The sequence below is a fragment of the Lissotriton helveticus genome, chromosome 8 (assembly GCF_964261635.1).
Source record: "Lissotriton helveticus chromosome 8, aLisHel1.1, whole genome shotgun sequence".
In the NCBI taxonomy this organism is placed as follows: domain Eukaryota; kingdom Metazoa; phylum Chordata; class Amphibia; order Caudata; family Salamandridae; genus Lissotriton; species Lissotriton helveticus.
In genome coordinates this window covers 1136365438-1136379205 of record NC_136069.1, presented here as the reverse complement: position 1 = coordinate 1136379205, position 13768 = coordinate 1136365438, and the positions used below count along the sequence as shown (strand labels likewise).

General features: G+C 42.2%; 1 protein-coding gene across 1 annotated transcript in view; it reads left to right on the top strand.

The window, feature by feature from the left end:
- The window catches only part of LOC144773862 (sodium/hydrogen exchanger 4-like), a 513028-nt gene extending 500000 nt beyond the window's left edge, over nt 1-13028 (top strand). The window contains exons 13-14 of the mRNA XM_078658947.1: nt 7713-7800; nt 12724-13028. Of these exons, the coding sequence (XP_078515073.1) occupies nt 7713-7800; nt 12724-13028 (393 nt within the window). The remainder of the gene's footprint in view (nt 1-7712; nt 7801-12723) is intronic.
- Nucleotides 13029-13768: the final 740 nt, after the last annotated feature.

Genomic DNA, 13768 nt, shown 5'->3' with positions numbered 1-13768 from the left:
CCACATAAAAGTACTCTATTTGGGTAGGCATTTTCAGCTAAACTAGGGACTCTTCTAGGAAAAATGTGGTAGGAATTGGGCCCTGGTGCTGATTTCACAGAAATTAAACTCAATGTGAAGCACTTACAAATATAAACATAGCAGGTGCCCCAGTTGAAGCTCCACTTCAGTACAGCACAAACAATGCTAACTTCTTGGGCTTGGCGAAGGCACAGCAAGTGTATTTCCTCTTGTATTCCACATTGAAAAATTATCTGAAATACTTAACAGAGATTAATTCATTGTTGATCTATTGGAGCACACTCTGATGTGTAGTTACTAAGATGAGTGGTTTATTTCTTGTTGGATCCTGGTGAGACCAGAGTCCATGGTTCTACCTTTTACATACCCTAAGTTTGCAAATGCCCATAATACTATGCACCACTCACAAACCCACACAAGTACTCATAGAACCACTCACAGACCCACACACCCACTCTCTAAGGTGACAATTTACAGCTAGGATTAAAAAGTTAAACAAATGTAAAAATTCACTAAAAAACAAAGGTTACAGGGACATTATAGTTAGGAAATCGAATTTTCAGGTTGTCAGCACAATGTATCATAATTATGTTCTTTTTTGGTGTACATATTGTAAAGTAATCCCTCTTGTCACAGGCTGTGCTGATTACATTTTCATATCTTGTTCTGATGTGATTTGATGTGGTTTGTAAGTGCTGCGGATACTGTGGTAGAATGAGATATTTTAAAGGGAAATATAGCTTATTTCCGAGTTGCTTTACTGTACACGTGTACATACAAATTGACTCTATTTTACTCAGCCGCCATATGTACCATATCCCACTGTTTCACATGATGGAATTGATGAGCAGCACATATTCCTGTCCCATTTTATATACATGTTTCTCTGAGTATGCAGAGCACATCCCTCCACTGTGTATGTGCCCATTGTCATGTATACACCACTCTGTGTAATTGTCAGGTGTTTAATTTGCTGCCACCTCTCGCTCCGAATACACAAAATGTTTAAATGACTCCCTGTGAATTGGCGCTTTGCCTGAATATACACAGCGTATGCTCTTCTGTGTGTGTGCCTCATTCTCTGGAAATACACAACGCATGTCCTTTGTGTGTGTCCCAACCTCCCTTGATGAAAACAACAGTTGCAATTGTCCACATGGAGATATGCAGCCTATATACTTACCCTCTTTAAGAATGTGTAGAACCAGGCAATAATGCCCCTGCAGCTTGCTAAGGATGAACCAGGCCCTTTCTGGAAACGTTGTCCATCTTCACGTACCTCTTTGTGCCCTTGCATCACTCACAAGTCCCTTGTGTACACACATCTCTCTCTGTATATGTAGAAAGTGCCAACTCCTCTCTTTACCAGTGGCGGCTAGTGCCATTTGAAAGTGGTGTGTCATAAAATGTGCGGTGTAGCATACCGCGGCAAGCGAGCGAGCCAGAACGACATAAAGAGGGCCAGGGGGTTCTCCCCCTGAGAAAAGTTTGAAAAAAGAGTTGGCAAATGGTGCTTTTTCAAGCAAATTTTCGGAAAAAAGTTAAAAAAATCAATTGAGAAAGTACAGTTATGATATTAATCAAGAGATGTCAATGTCATATAAGAACATAGGTAACTGCTTATTCAGTATAACCATAGAGCTTGGAATTTCCTTTCACCTAGTTTACACTAGCACACTTTGAAGTGCAGAGTGAGTCTGCACTTCAAAGAGTGTTAGTGTTTATCGAGCAGGAATTCAGACTGGTGCTGACAGAAATGTTTCTGCAGCTAGGCACTGCCACGCAACTCTGAGCAGAATACATGCTGCCTGCCGGCAGGGCCTAGCATCAGAAACATTTCTATTGTTATGTCCCTGAAGTTAGACCCTGCTTACATGGAGCGTGTATACTGCTCTGAGCCGGTGCATGGCAGGGCCTAGCTTCAGAAACTTTTCTGTCTGCACCATTCTGCGTTCCCGCTCTATAAACACTAACACTCTTTGAAGTGCAGAGTCACTCTGCACTTCAAAAAGTGTTAGGGGCATATTATCAAGAAACAGCGTTAAAATTATTGCCGCTTTAGCGGCAGGAAACTGCCGCTAAAGCGGCGATAATGGGCTTGATAATTTGCCCTTATGAATTCCCATAGAAGCCCATGTTCTGGTGTGAACATGGGCTTCTATTGGAATTCTCAAGGGCATATTAACAAGCCCATTATGGCCGCTTTAGCGCCCTCTAAAGCGGCGATAATTTTCACTCCGTCCTTGATAATATGCCCCGTTAGTGTTTATAGAGCGGGAAAACGACCCAAGGGCAATTAAGAGCACGGCTGCGGCTGGCATCACATAAGCGTGCTAGTTAGTACAGAGGATACAGCAGTGTCCTCATCCACAGTCCTGCTCACAAAGACAAAAGTGGACTAGCAAAGTCCATAATTTAAATTGCTTTTTTTTGTTAGGCACAGGGACTGGTTATTATTTATTAAGTGATTTGCCCCGAATCACAGGATGTTGAGCTGATGACACCGTTACCCCTACCTGGTTCCCTCCAGGTTAACCAGGTTCGAGTTTCAGCACTGTTGAGATAGTATATTAGGGTAGTAGTAGAACAGTGCCCTTAGTGCCCACACTCCCAGCGCTTACTCCCCTCTGCGCCCCATAAACTCACATACCAAGGAAACCATGAGACAAATTAGTGGGAAAGCAGTGGTGCAGGTGTATTTTGCACAACAAGTGGAAATAAGGTGGGTCATCTTACGGGCGATCCAATGCGGCAGCCCCTCGCTGTCCCGCATGCCTAATGAGCCATTCTTGCACGGCGAGTCGATGCTCTGACGGTGCAGTCCCTTATCACTTTCTTTCGTTCACTCCCGCCCCCCCTGTCAGGGCGGAGCGATGAGGCACACCCCCGGTCGGTTCAGGCCCCCCGACCGCCCGAAGGACTAACAGGGCGCCGACGCTGTTCGCTGGAACCCCCTCGGCTCCAGGTTCTTGGCTCAGGCACCCCTACTGTGCCAGGCAGAGGTATTGACTGTGTCCTTCTGCCGCAGAGGTACCCTTACTGTCCATCTGCCTCCAGATCGCCCTGTACTCCGCCACAGCTCTGGAGGAGGCCCCCGTCGATGACAGAGCCCCCCCACCACCTTTACTTTTCTTACTGTTTCCCACTTGTATCTTACTGTGCCTTGCTGCATTGGTACCTGTCAGCCAGGTCACTGGCACCCTGCTGTTGTTAGGCACTCTTCCAGGTCCAAGAGGAAGACATCCATGCCCAGCCCAGACAAGTGCACCCCGTCCTTTTCGTAATAACCCACAGTCCTTTCCTGAATCAAAGCATGCCTGATGAACCCCAGGCCCCTCCTCTCCATGAATTTCTGCATGGCCCTGTTTACCCTCTTCCTGCCCTGCTCCAGGGCAACAGCAGACTGCGCTCCCTTCCAAGCCCTCCGAGGAACGATCTCCGACCATATTAGTTCCGTGGCAACCAATTTGTTCGTTATCGCAATTGTGTCCCTCTGCATTGCCTCTAACAAAGCTCTCCTCCCCATTGTTACCAGATCGCTCCCGCCCAAGTGGATGATGAGGATGTTGGGAGGCCCCCCCTGCGCTGCCAAACATTGATCGATCCTGCGCCTCAGCTGTCCCCATCTCATACCCGGGCAACCCAGCCATAAAATTCGTGTCCTTGCTAAGGTCGCATCCCATTTCCTGTATGACGCCCACTGTTCAAGCCTGGTAACATACGAATGGCCCATCACCCATACGCAACAGTCGGCTGCAAGAAAGGACACAGTTGGCATTAACCTTTTATTTATAACTGAACACTGCACACAAGCAAACTTTACTTGACTGTACCATTGTCGGCATTAATCCGTTCTTTATAACTGAACACTGCACAAAACAAACTTAATTGTAACTGAACATTTAACTGTACACACTGAATCTTTTCTTCGCAGGGCCTTGTTGACCCCCGCCCTGAGTTCTCTAGCATCCCGCACTTCAAGGGCGCACATACCGCTGATAACAAGAGGAGGACCACCTCCCCACCCTTTTGACCCCTTCTTCGCCCAACCCAGCCCTAAATGCGGCCGTGGCTGCCCCTATTCTGAATGAATGGCTTGAAATTTTTTTATCACCCTCAGTCTGCGACAAGCCTGCTTTGACCAACACCTTTGCCATCACTCGCTGGAATTGGAACTGTGTTAATGGCGTACCGTCAGCATGGATTAAGAAGGCGCCCGCTAGCAAGGGCCTTATTTTCAAGTACTCCCTAACCAAGCTGACTGGGCAGTATCTGGGGTCCTCGAATGCATGCAGTGTTATGGCCACACCTTTGCCAGCCTGATCCGTTTTGGACTTGCGCAGCCACAGAACTAGTGAGTCCCTGGCACAAACGTCTATCATATCTAGCGCCCTCCCAGACTTGTCCAACTTTGATTTCGCCACCAGCTCGCTGGCCCGGAAGGCACCAAAAAACGCCAAACAGAAGGCTGTTGCAAAAAGTTGCGTCTCAAAAGCTGAATGTGTTACAGACGGCAGCGCGTCAACCATGCGCTGTAGTGCGGGGAACTCTATCCCTGCTCTCTTGTCAGGGGACCTGACCTCGTCCCGGGCCCACCCCTTGAGTGCGGCCCTTATCCTGAACTCCCCAGTTGTGTCCTGCTCGCCATTTAAACGTGTCTCGTGCTTGAGCGCTGCCAGGTGGCTGGACACCCAAGAGTGGGACTTGCCCGTCTCCCTAGCCCAAACTACAAAACCCTCCACTTGTTCCCTTGAACTCAAAGTTGTTGCTCCCAAGGCCTGTATTACTGCTCGGACGGTTGTTAGTTGGGCCTCATATCTTCTCCTGGTTGACAGGGCCAGTGAACGTTGGCCCATCTTCTTCAGCCGCTCCCCCACCGAAGTAGTCGCCATAATGCTGCCGGGAACGGTGTCATTTCCTCCACAGCCTGCGGCCACGCCTCCCGGAATCGTGACAGCTGAAAGCGAGAGAGAGCGTCAGCTGCCACATTCTTGACACCCTCTACATGTCTAGCCCTGAACTCAATGTTGTTGCGCAGCCCAGCCCTGACCAGTTCTCTCAGCAGGCTTAAAACTAGCGGGCAGTTAGCAGTCGAACCGTTAATTGCCTGGACCACAGCTAGGTTGTCAGACCAGAACACTACCTTCCTGTTGCCCAAGCCATCTGGCCATAGGTGGAGTGCCACCACAATGGGAAACAGCTCCAGGACCGTGATATTTGCCGTCACACCCTTCTTGCGCCAAGCATTCGGCCACTTCATTGCACACCACTTCTCTCTGAAGATCACCCCGAAGCCTACCCTACCAGAAGCATCCGAAAACAGACATAGGCCCTGGCTGCTTTCCCAGGGGGCCCTCCATATTACTGTACCGTTGAGCCGATGACACCGTTACCCCTACCTGGTTCCCTCCAGGTTAACCAGGTTCGAGTTTCAGCACTGTTGAGATAGTATATTAGGGTAGTAGTAGAACAGTGCCCTTTTTGCTACATGATCGAAAATCATCCTGCCCTTCCAGCCATCGCAAGCCCCGTTTATGCAGGAGGTTTGCGACCTGGCTCAGTTTCTGAGTCATTTTTACACTCCGACACCGGGTATATTATTGTGGTTATTAATCCAAAAATCCAGACCGCAGTTGACTCAGTGTCGATGGCTCAACATTTATCATGCTATGTAGTGTGCAGTGCAGTCATGGCTGTAATGGCCAGAGCAGAGCTGCCTGCTTTGGAGACACCAAAGTCGGCAGCTCAGCTCAGGCCATTACGGTCATGACTGCACTGAATAAAGTGAGTGATGTCAGGTAACGCCCGCAGCTGAGACAGCTGACTGCCGCCGTGGCACGGGCTTACATTTATTAAAGTGCTGTCAACAACACTTTCTTTTTTGTTTACTCCATGATGGGCTCTGGGGCAAAATAATCAGTGGGGCGATGCCCCAACGCCCACACAAAGGAACCACTCTTGCTATTTACCCTCATTTTTCACTCTCTGAATAATCCAAATCATATTCCCTGCCAACGTTCATCTTTGCCCATGTCTCTCTGCGTACTCAGAGTAAATATAATTTCCCATCAACGCACCTGTCTCACTTTTTGTGTATTCGTAGTAAAAGTCACTGTATGCATACAAATCTGTTAACTTTATATCGCCTTTTTGTTTAAAACATGTGGCATTCAAAAGCAACACTTGCATTCGATTTCCAAGCAACTTCAGGAAGCGAATGGATTGAAGCTTTAAAAAATAAAGGATCACAGGAAATTATTTGTCCTCATTGATAATGTATAAAGAACAGCAGCAGTGAGTATCATCATAGGTGTTTTCAGTCTACCCAACAAGAACATGCTAATAGAGCCCATTTGTTTGTCAGATTATATTTTACTTTATCCCAACATCATTCAGGTTTAGTGTGTTTATTTAAATGAACCAGAGCACCAAACGTCTGATAAGTTACTTTAACTATTCCAAAGTAAATTATATCTTTCAAACAGAAGTTTATGCAGTGGTAACATTTCTTATCAATTAAACTTTATTTTTAATTAAATACCTGAAAGGAAGACTGGTATTTTGGACAAGAGTTCTGTTACCAGAATATCATTAGCATCAACTGAAAGTTTAAACTGATCGTAAACTTAAATCTATGTATATGCTTATTCTATTGTAGGTGTAAAGGATTGCAAAACAAAAATAAATTAGGTGGTAATAAGGGACACTCATACCTCATCTCAATTTAAGAGAAGAGTATGGATAAAGTAAATCTGAAATAACTCTAGGAAATTATGTTTCCATTATATTTGGCATCAAGTAAATGTTCTGCCTTGTGGAAAATTCATTTTAGTGCAGATTGTGGAAATATGCATTTGTCTATTTTTGTAGCTGTCATTTTATAATCATCACTTTAGGCTATGAAGAATATCGATCAAAGGCACACCCATGAAATATGGGGATGGTGTCCATTTTCCCATCCCTGCTAAGGTACTTGCTCATACCGTTGGCACGATTAGTATTATGTGTATTTCCAGGATGGCAGAATACCTGTAAATTGTTTATGAATCCTTCAAACCTATGATTTTGTAAGGGGTTAATTGTAGTTTGAATGGCTACTCACCCCAAAAAAGCCATGTCTTTGTCCCTAATCTCACATTTACAAATGCAGAAAATTCAACATGGTGGTGGATTTTCCGCATACATTCTAGTGTACTTTGAACTTCTAAAATGTATCTTGATTTTGTGAGTCACAAATTACTTGTTTGCCCGCTTGAATACCATGTAAGCATAAAAATCAAAACTCAAATTTATAATACATGCCCTCAGTGGTATCCTGGCCTCATTTCTTCTTGGAATCTTTGTATTTCATCAATCAAGCCATACTGCCAAATGGTTTTCATCTATGTAAATATCTAACTTTTCTATAAAGTAGATTTTTAAAATATACTTCCTCCACATTTTTCCAGCTTACCTTACCAAATAATTTCTCACCTCCGTATATTTCTTTTTCTTTGACGATTGATGATCATCGTCTTTAGTCTGAAACCACTTTATTTTTTAAAGGTGTATTTCTTGGGACTCACACAAAGGAAGCTTCACATGTTCAATTACATTCAAGGGGATTTAACTTTGAACCCCACAGCCTGATGTACATAAGCCTTAATGATATAGTAATAAATGTAATGCTTGTGTTTTTCATATTTTTACAGGTGACTACCAAAAATGAGCGATACCTCTCCTTCCCTAATAACAGGTCATTTTCTCATAGAGAAGAGGCAATGAGATTTGCATTCACAGGTAATATGTTCGTTTATGACACTTAAAAGTTGAGCTCTATGTTTACCTATACCAGGCACATACTATTGGTGTAATGAAGGTGTGTCACCTTGGGCATTAGAGACAATATCTCTCCAGGACAGGGCAGTATAGCTTAAACACACAATGTTCAAATAAACTTAATCTTAATCACAAAATTCCCAGGACTGATCACTTTTAAAAACTAACAATTCGAATTCATCTAATTTTAATGAAAATAATATTTTAAATCCTCTATCCAGTCTGTACCACAGCCTGCAGGTATGCCTGATGAGCCAAGGTACCACAGGGCCTTTAATTGTAGTCCTTCATTTGTAACATATGAAGTTTAAGTCATTTTCTTCTAGTTTTATTGCACAATACCAAGAAACGTAGGTGAACAAGCGCTTTAAATGTGCCAAACAACATTACATAACATTATGAAGGCATTGTCTAATTATACATGGATCATTACAACATCAAAAAGACATAACTCTTAGAAAGAAAGAAAACACTGCAAAGTAAACTCAGGTGCTGTTATTTTTAGGTGGATGTGAACATTTGATCAGGCAAAATTCCAACACTGACAGTGCTTGATAGCCAATGACTCAACTGGGCTGACCTATTGCTAAAAATTTTAGGCTGAAGTGGACGGAAGAAAGATGTAAATAACATCTCAAGTGACTATAGGTGACAAATGAGCAGTGAAGTAGTGCATATTTGGGATATATTGTAAAGCATGTAAACAATTACCAAAAACTCTAAACCCTTTAACAATTAACACAAAACCAGTATGCTCTAAACAAAGGCAGGGGTGTCGACTAGTACTACTTGTGCCTCAGTTTATATGCCAATTATTATTCCAGATAATGACACTTTGGTCATGTTATACCTAGGATGCTGACATTACAACTTTACAGCTCTGCTATAAGCCCACCTAGCACCATAATGGTGCTGATGGAAGGAGCAACCTCGATGATGAAGTATGCCACCTAGAGTGTGTGAAGGGGGGCATCCTTTTTTGTGTAACATCTTCACTATTCTCAACATCCTGTAGACTCCTTGGTAAATGTCCAAGTGGAGCTTGGAGCGTTTATGCTTTCACCTCTGCACGCTTTCATCAGTGTACACAACAATTATACTAGGCGATTTAAATCTTCATTGTGATGATTTGTCTGATACCAACCAGCTGTACTTTAGGAAAATATTGGTTTGTTTAACTTTAATATTTGTCTCCTATCCATAGATTAGGCCATATCCTGGATTGGTGTGAAGTAACAATGCCATGTGTAAAACAGAACCGCCCTTCGCAGTACCAAGGACCAGCCATTTTATTACTCCATTTAGTTGTTCCATGGAATTGTTGTACGTCAGTAGGCAGGCCAGAGTTATCGATGAACTTAGCTGTAATTGGCGTAAATTCGGATATATTTGAGCTAGCCATAAACTATAGTGAGTGCAATTGCTTTGTTGAAGCAGTAAATAATCTGGATTTGCTATTTAAACAGTATAATGAAAATCTAAGGGCACAGTTGATTATGGTGCCTGCTAGGAACACCGTAGGCGGCTCAAACACAGACAGCATAAATGGTTTAATTAAAAACTAGCCAGGATAAGATGTAACTGCTGCCAGTCAGAATGGTTGTGGAAGCATGACTGCTCACTAAATGCTATACAAAAAGGCTATAAAAATGGATAAAGCAACTGATCACACAGATAGCATTCTACATGTATTAAACCCTATGAAAGCGAAGTTTCAAGTTATCAAGGAGCTAAAAAAAACGTCATGGAACCCTGAAGCAGACTATCCTATGATAGACTGTAGTCAATTTGTGGATTTCTTTGAACAGACATTAATGGCTGTTAATGCTCATATATCAAGCAGAGTTTTCTATGAGTTTCTTCATGGTAAAAAAAATCTCTAGGTGCAAAAGCTACTTATAACGAAACTTCCCAAACTTTTTACAACCACAACCCACTTTTTATTACGACCCACCGAGCTTTAACGGATAAGAGGAGGGCGACTTTTAATGTAACTAAATCATCATGTGGAAGCGCATTGTTTTTTGTAGTCAGAATATTTTCCATAGAGATGCTCACAAAATTCCCACAGGCATACAGTTTTATAGATAAAACTATATTCCACACAAATGACAATGTGTGGAAAGCGGGTTTTATTCATCACCAAGTAAAGTTTCTTGATTTGTTCTGATCCTACTAAAATCTTTGAGCCTCATTTACTAGCTGCGGACTCATCGGCATTGATGCATCAGTTTCTCTGCGCCCTCCTTGTGACATGATGGATGCGTTATATTTAATGTACGGCACTCTATGACACAAGGAAAGACAGCTGCGTCAGAAATTCTGACGTATCTGTTGGAACAAAACCCACGCATTGCTGGAGTAGCGTTGTTAGAATGATGCAACTCCAGCAATGCATTGGATAGGCCTGTGCCTATAGCACTACATCACCCTTACTCTTGCCATGATGCAGGCATAAGGTTTTGACACATTGGTGTTCTAGAAGTGGCGCAGTGAAATCTCATAGATTTCATTGTGCCACTTCTACAAGGCTTACTTGCGGGGTAACGCCCACCCTGCATATGTTATACCTGACGCAGGTATAATGTGGCGCAGGGCGCTACAAAGTGAGACATTTGCCTAGATGCATCACTTTGTAAATAGTGCGCCACATGGTGCATATTTTACACCGCCGCTGCGTCACAAAAAGTGACGCAACGGCGGCACAAAAAGTGAGACAGGGGCTCATAAATAAGCCCCTTTGTTGCCATCACACCGATGTACAAAAATGTTTTATTTTACTTTGCTTTCTAACTACTGAATAGCTACAGTTCATATACAGGTATTCACGTTTCGATGTGTGTTCGGAAAAAATAACATTATTTAGCTTTTCTTCCAAACTCTATGTACCCTAGAAGGATTGTCACATAATTTACTTTACTTTTCTTTCTCTGACTGCAAAGTGGGGGAGTTCGTAAACACCATTTTCCCTGTGAAAAAATAAGCAGCAGAAAACATAGCCTAACATTTGACCTCTTTTTTTGAAGCACAGCAAATGTGACAAATAAATACAGAATATAAAAAGGCATCTTTATTTATTGCCAGGACTTTGGCGACCCATTAAAAAATTGACATGCGACCCACTGGGAAACACTGACTTAAAAGGGTGAGAACTTCCTGGCACTCATCAAGGGCAGCATGGCTTTCTGCTCAGGAGCTGATTTGCTGCCCACTGGGCCCCATAGAGTCTTTCTGCTGCTCTGGCCAATTTAAACTTTTCTTTGACTACAGATCTGGTGCCTACTGAATTACAAAAGACTAGAATCTTACCGCTAATACAAAAAACGTACTCTAGAAAGTGACCTCTTGGAAAATTACAGGACCTTGTCTAACACCTTTTTTGCTCAGGCACAAGAGTTTGCAGTATTTAATCTGCTATATTTTTTTGTGTGAGTTGCTGGACTTGTCCATTCAGGCCAGGTTGGCTTTCGAGCGGACGATAGCACGGAAAGTGTAATAACAACAGTGTTAGACGATCCGATATCTCAATGGCCCTCAGTGGTAGAGCACTTACGGGCTTCCAGACTTTTCTGTCCAATCGATTCATCCAATAGAAGTGGACACCTACGTGCCCAAACTAAAAGTCCTATTGTACACAGGACCACAAGAGCCAGAGTTTTGACTGCGATATTTAATCTGTTACCGGCAAATTTGATCCAATATTTTGCGGACAACGTGCAAATCCTATTCATGGTGGAGAGTTACCCTACTATGAGACCACAAAACTGCAAAAGTATCATGTGTAAAAGGCTGTATGTTACATTATCACTTGAAGTTAAATTGGGAAAAGACTCAATTGTCCATTTTGCTGGTTGTCAATCCAGAATTATGCATTCTGGCCTCCGTCACTGGGTCGAAAATCTTCCCCAGCTCACATCATAAAGGGCCTTGGGTTCAGATTGTAGTCAAGCCTGATTATAGAAGACCAAATTAAAGTCTCAGAAATAAACCTGCCTCTTGGGAGTTTGAAAAAAACGATTTGTCTCTTCAACTTTCAGCAGAAACTTCAAATCATCAATGTGTTTGTGTCCGCCAGGCTGCCCTACTATAAATCCACATTCTTGGGTCTGATTGCTGACTATCCTTATCCAAAATGTAGCAGCAATACAGATTCTGAATATCCTATGAAACTACCACCCCTGCGTTAATTAGGCTAAACTGGCTTCCAGTTCGAGAAAGGATAATGTTTAGATCCTTATGTCTGGTGCACTGCATGATAAGAGTCCAAGTCAGTTGTCAAAAGAATTCCCACTTTATGTGCCCAGATGCTGCCTGAGATCAGAGAATGCATATTTGGTTAATATGGCCAATTTTCGATGCAAAACTCTGCGTGGCAAAGTGTTTTCTATGGCACAGCAAACAGAGCCTGTGCTTTTTGAAATTCAGGAAGTATTGAAAATTTGGCAATTCCCTGTTTGCCCTGCAATAGTGCCTGTTTTGATATTGTCTTATTTGTCACTGAGTCATTAATAAATGATTAGCGCTGAGATACCTACAGGTGTATGCATGCGCTTTATATGTTAAAAAAATAAAATGAATGTCTAGCTGTATATCTTACTATCACCTCTTATGCATTGTTCATGCTATGCCATAGGGCACTAGGGATTATGTATATCTTTTAGCATTGGAAAGCACATCTAACTCATTTGGTGGTGTAACAGTAATTCATGAAAGTGTTTTTAAAATGTTTTTAAATTGAAAGGAACCTTTTAAATGAAAAAAACCCACTTCTAATGATAATCTCCTTGGTCTACTTCTTTATCTCAAATTAGATTTTTCTTTTTTCAAAATATGTGGATGTGTGTATAATTTGACTATAATCAAATGTCAATTTTCCATTTCTAGGTGACAATGACAGTGACGTAGGCTCACTATATGATTCTGTAAGAAGAAATAAAACTGCACATTTAAAGCCATTTCGTGGAAAATACCAGAGGCAACAGCAATCAGAGCTGGAGTTGAAACAAGAAAGAACTCCTTTATATAACTCTGACCGCCAAAGGAGAAATTTGGATCATCAAAATCAGGGCCCCAGATCAGGGCATCAAGCCTTAAGGCCTAAAAAATGGATTGACACTCTGGAGGAGGAAGACATACAGCCATTTGAGTCTGATGAAGGTGATGATGAAGAAACAGCAAGAGGAAATTGATTTGTAGGGATTGAAGAGGACGTCGTTTGAAATATGGATCATGCTAGTTGCAGTTCTCTTTGCCAGGGAAAAAGGGGCTTTCCTAGATGACAGAATTCCATTATGGAACATCTGAGACCCTCGTACTTTTCCAAACCAAATGTTTTTTTAAATACTATGAGAAGAGTCACCTTAAAGAAATATATTTTATAAAAAGTTTTGATAGCTGTCATTTTGAATTTTTCCTAAAAGCTATTTCGTGATATTTTTCTTGTTGACAGGTGATTTAACATAAATATCTACCTATTTTAATATTATATTCTTAAGAATGAAATAGCCACCAGTAATTTATTTTTGAGAGGAGTTTCTTGAAACACTGAGTTGCAAACATTGAGAGAACTGTTTACAGATTGTTAACTTGAGGGACCATTCCTTTCAGAGCCTTGCACAGTATTGCAATAAAGTACCTAATTCAACTCTTATTCTGCAGTTTTTTGCGAACATTCTACAATGAGGAAATGAAGTAAAAGTGGTAAACAACCCTAATAGCAACTTTGAACTTATCAATGGGTATATGTCTCGATACAGTTCTAAAACTCAAACAGAGCCGGATTTCGTAATATTTGAAGTTAAGAAGCAGGAGGCAAGCAGAGTACAATTGTATTGATGTTGCTCTGCATTTGAAGTCTGCCTGACGTCACGATTTATCATTGACGTACTGGATCATTACTGGATCATTAATATGTATTAGCTTGCTAGTA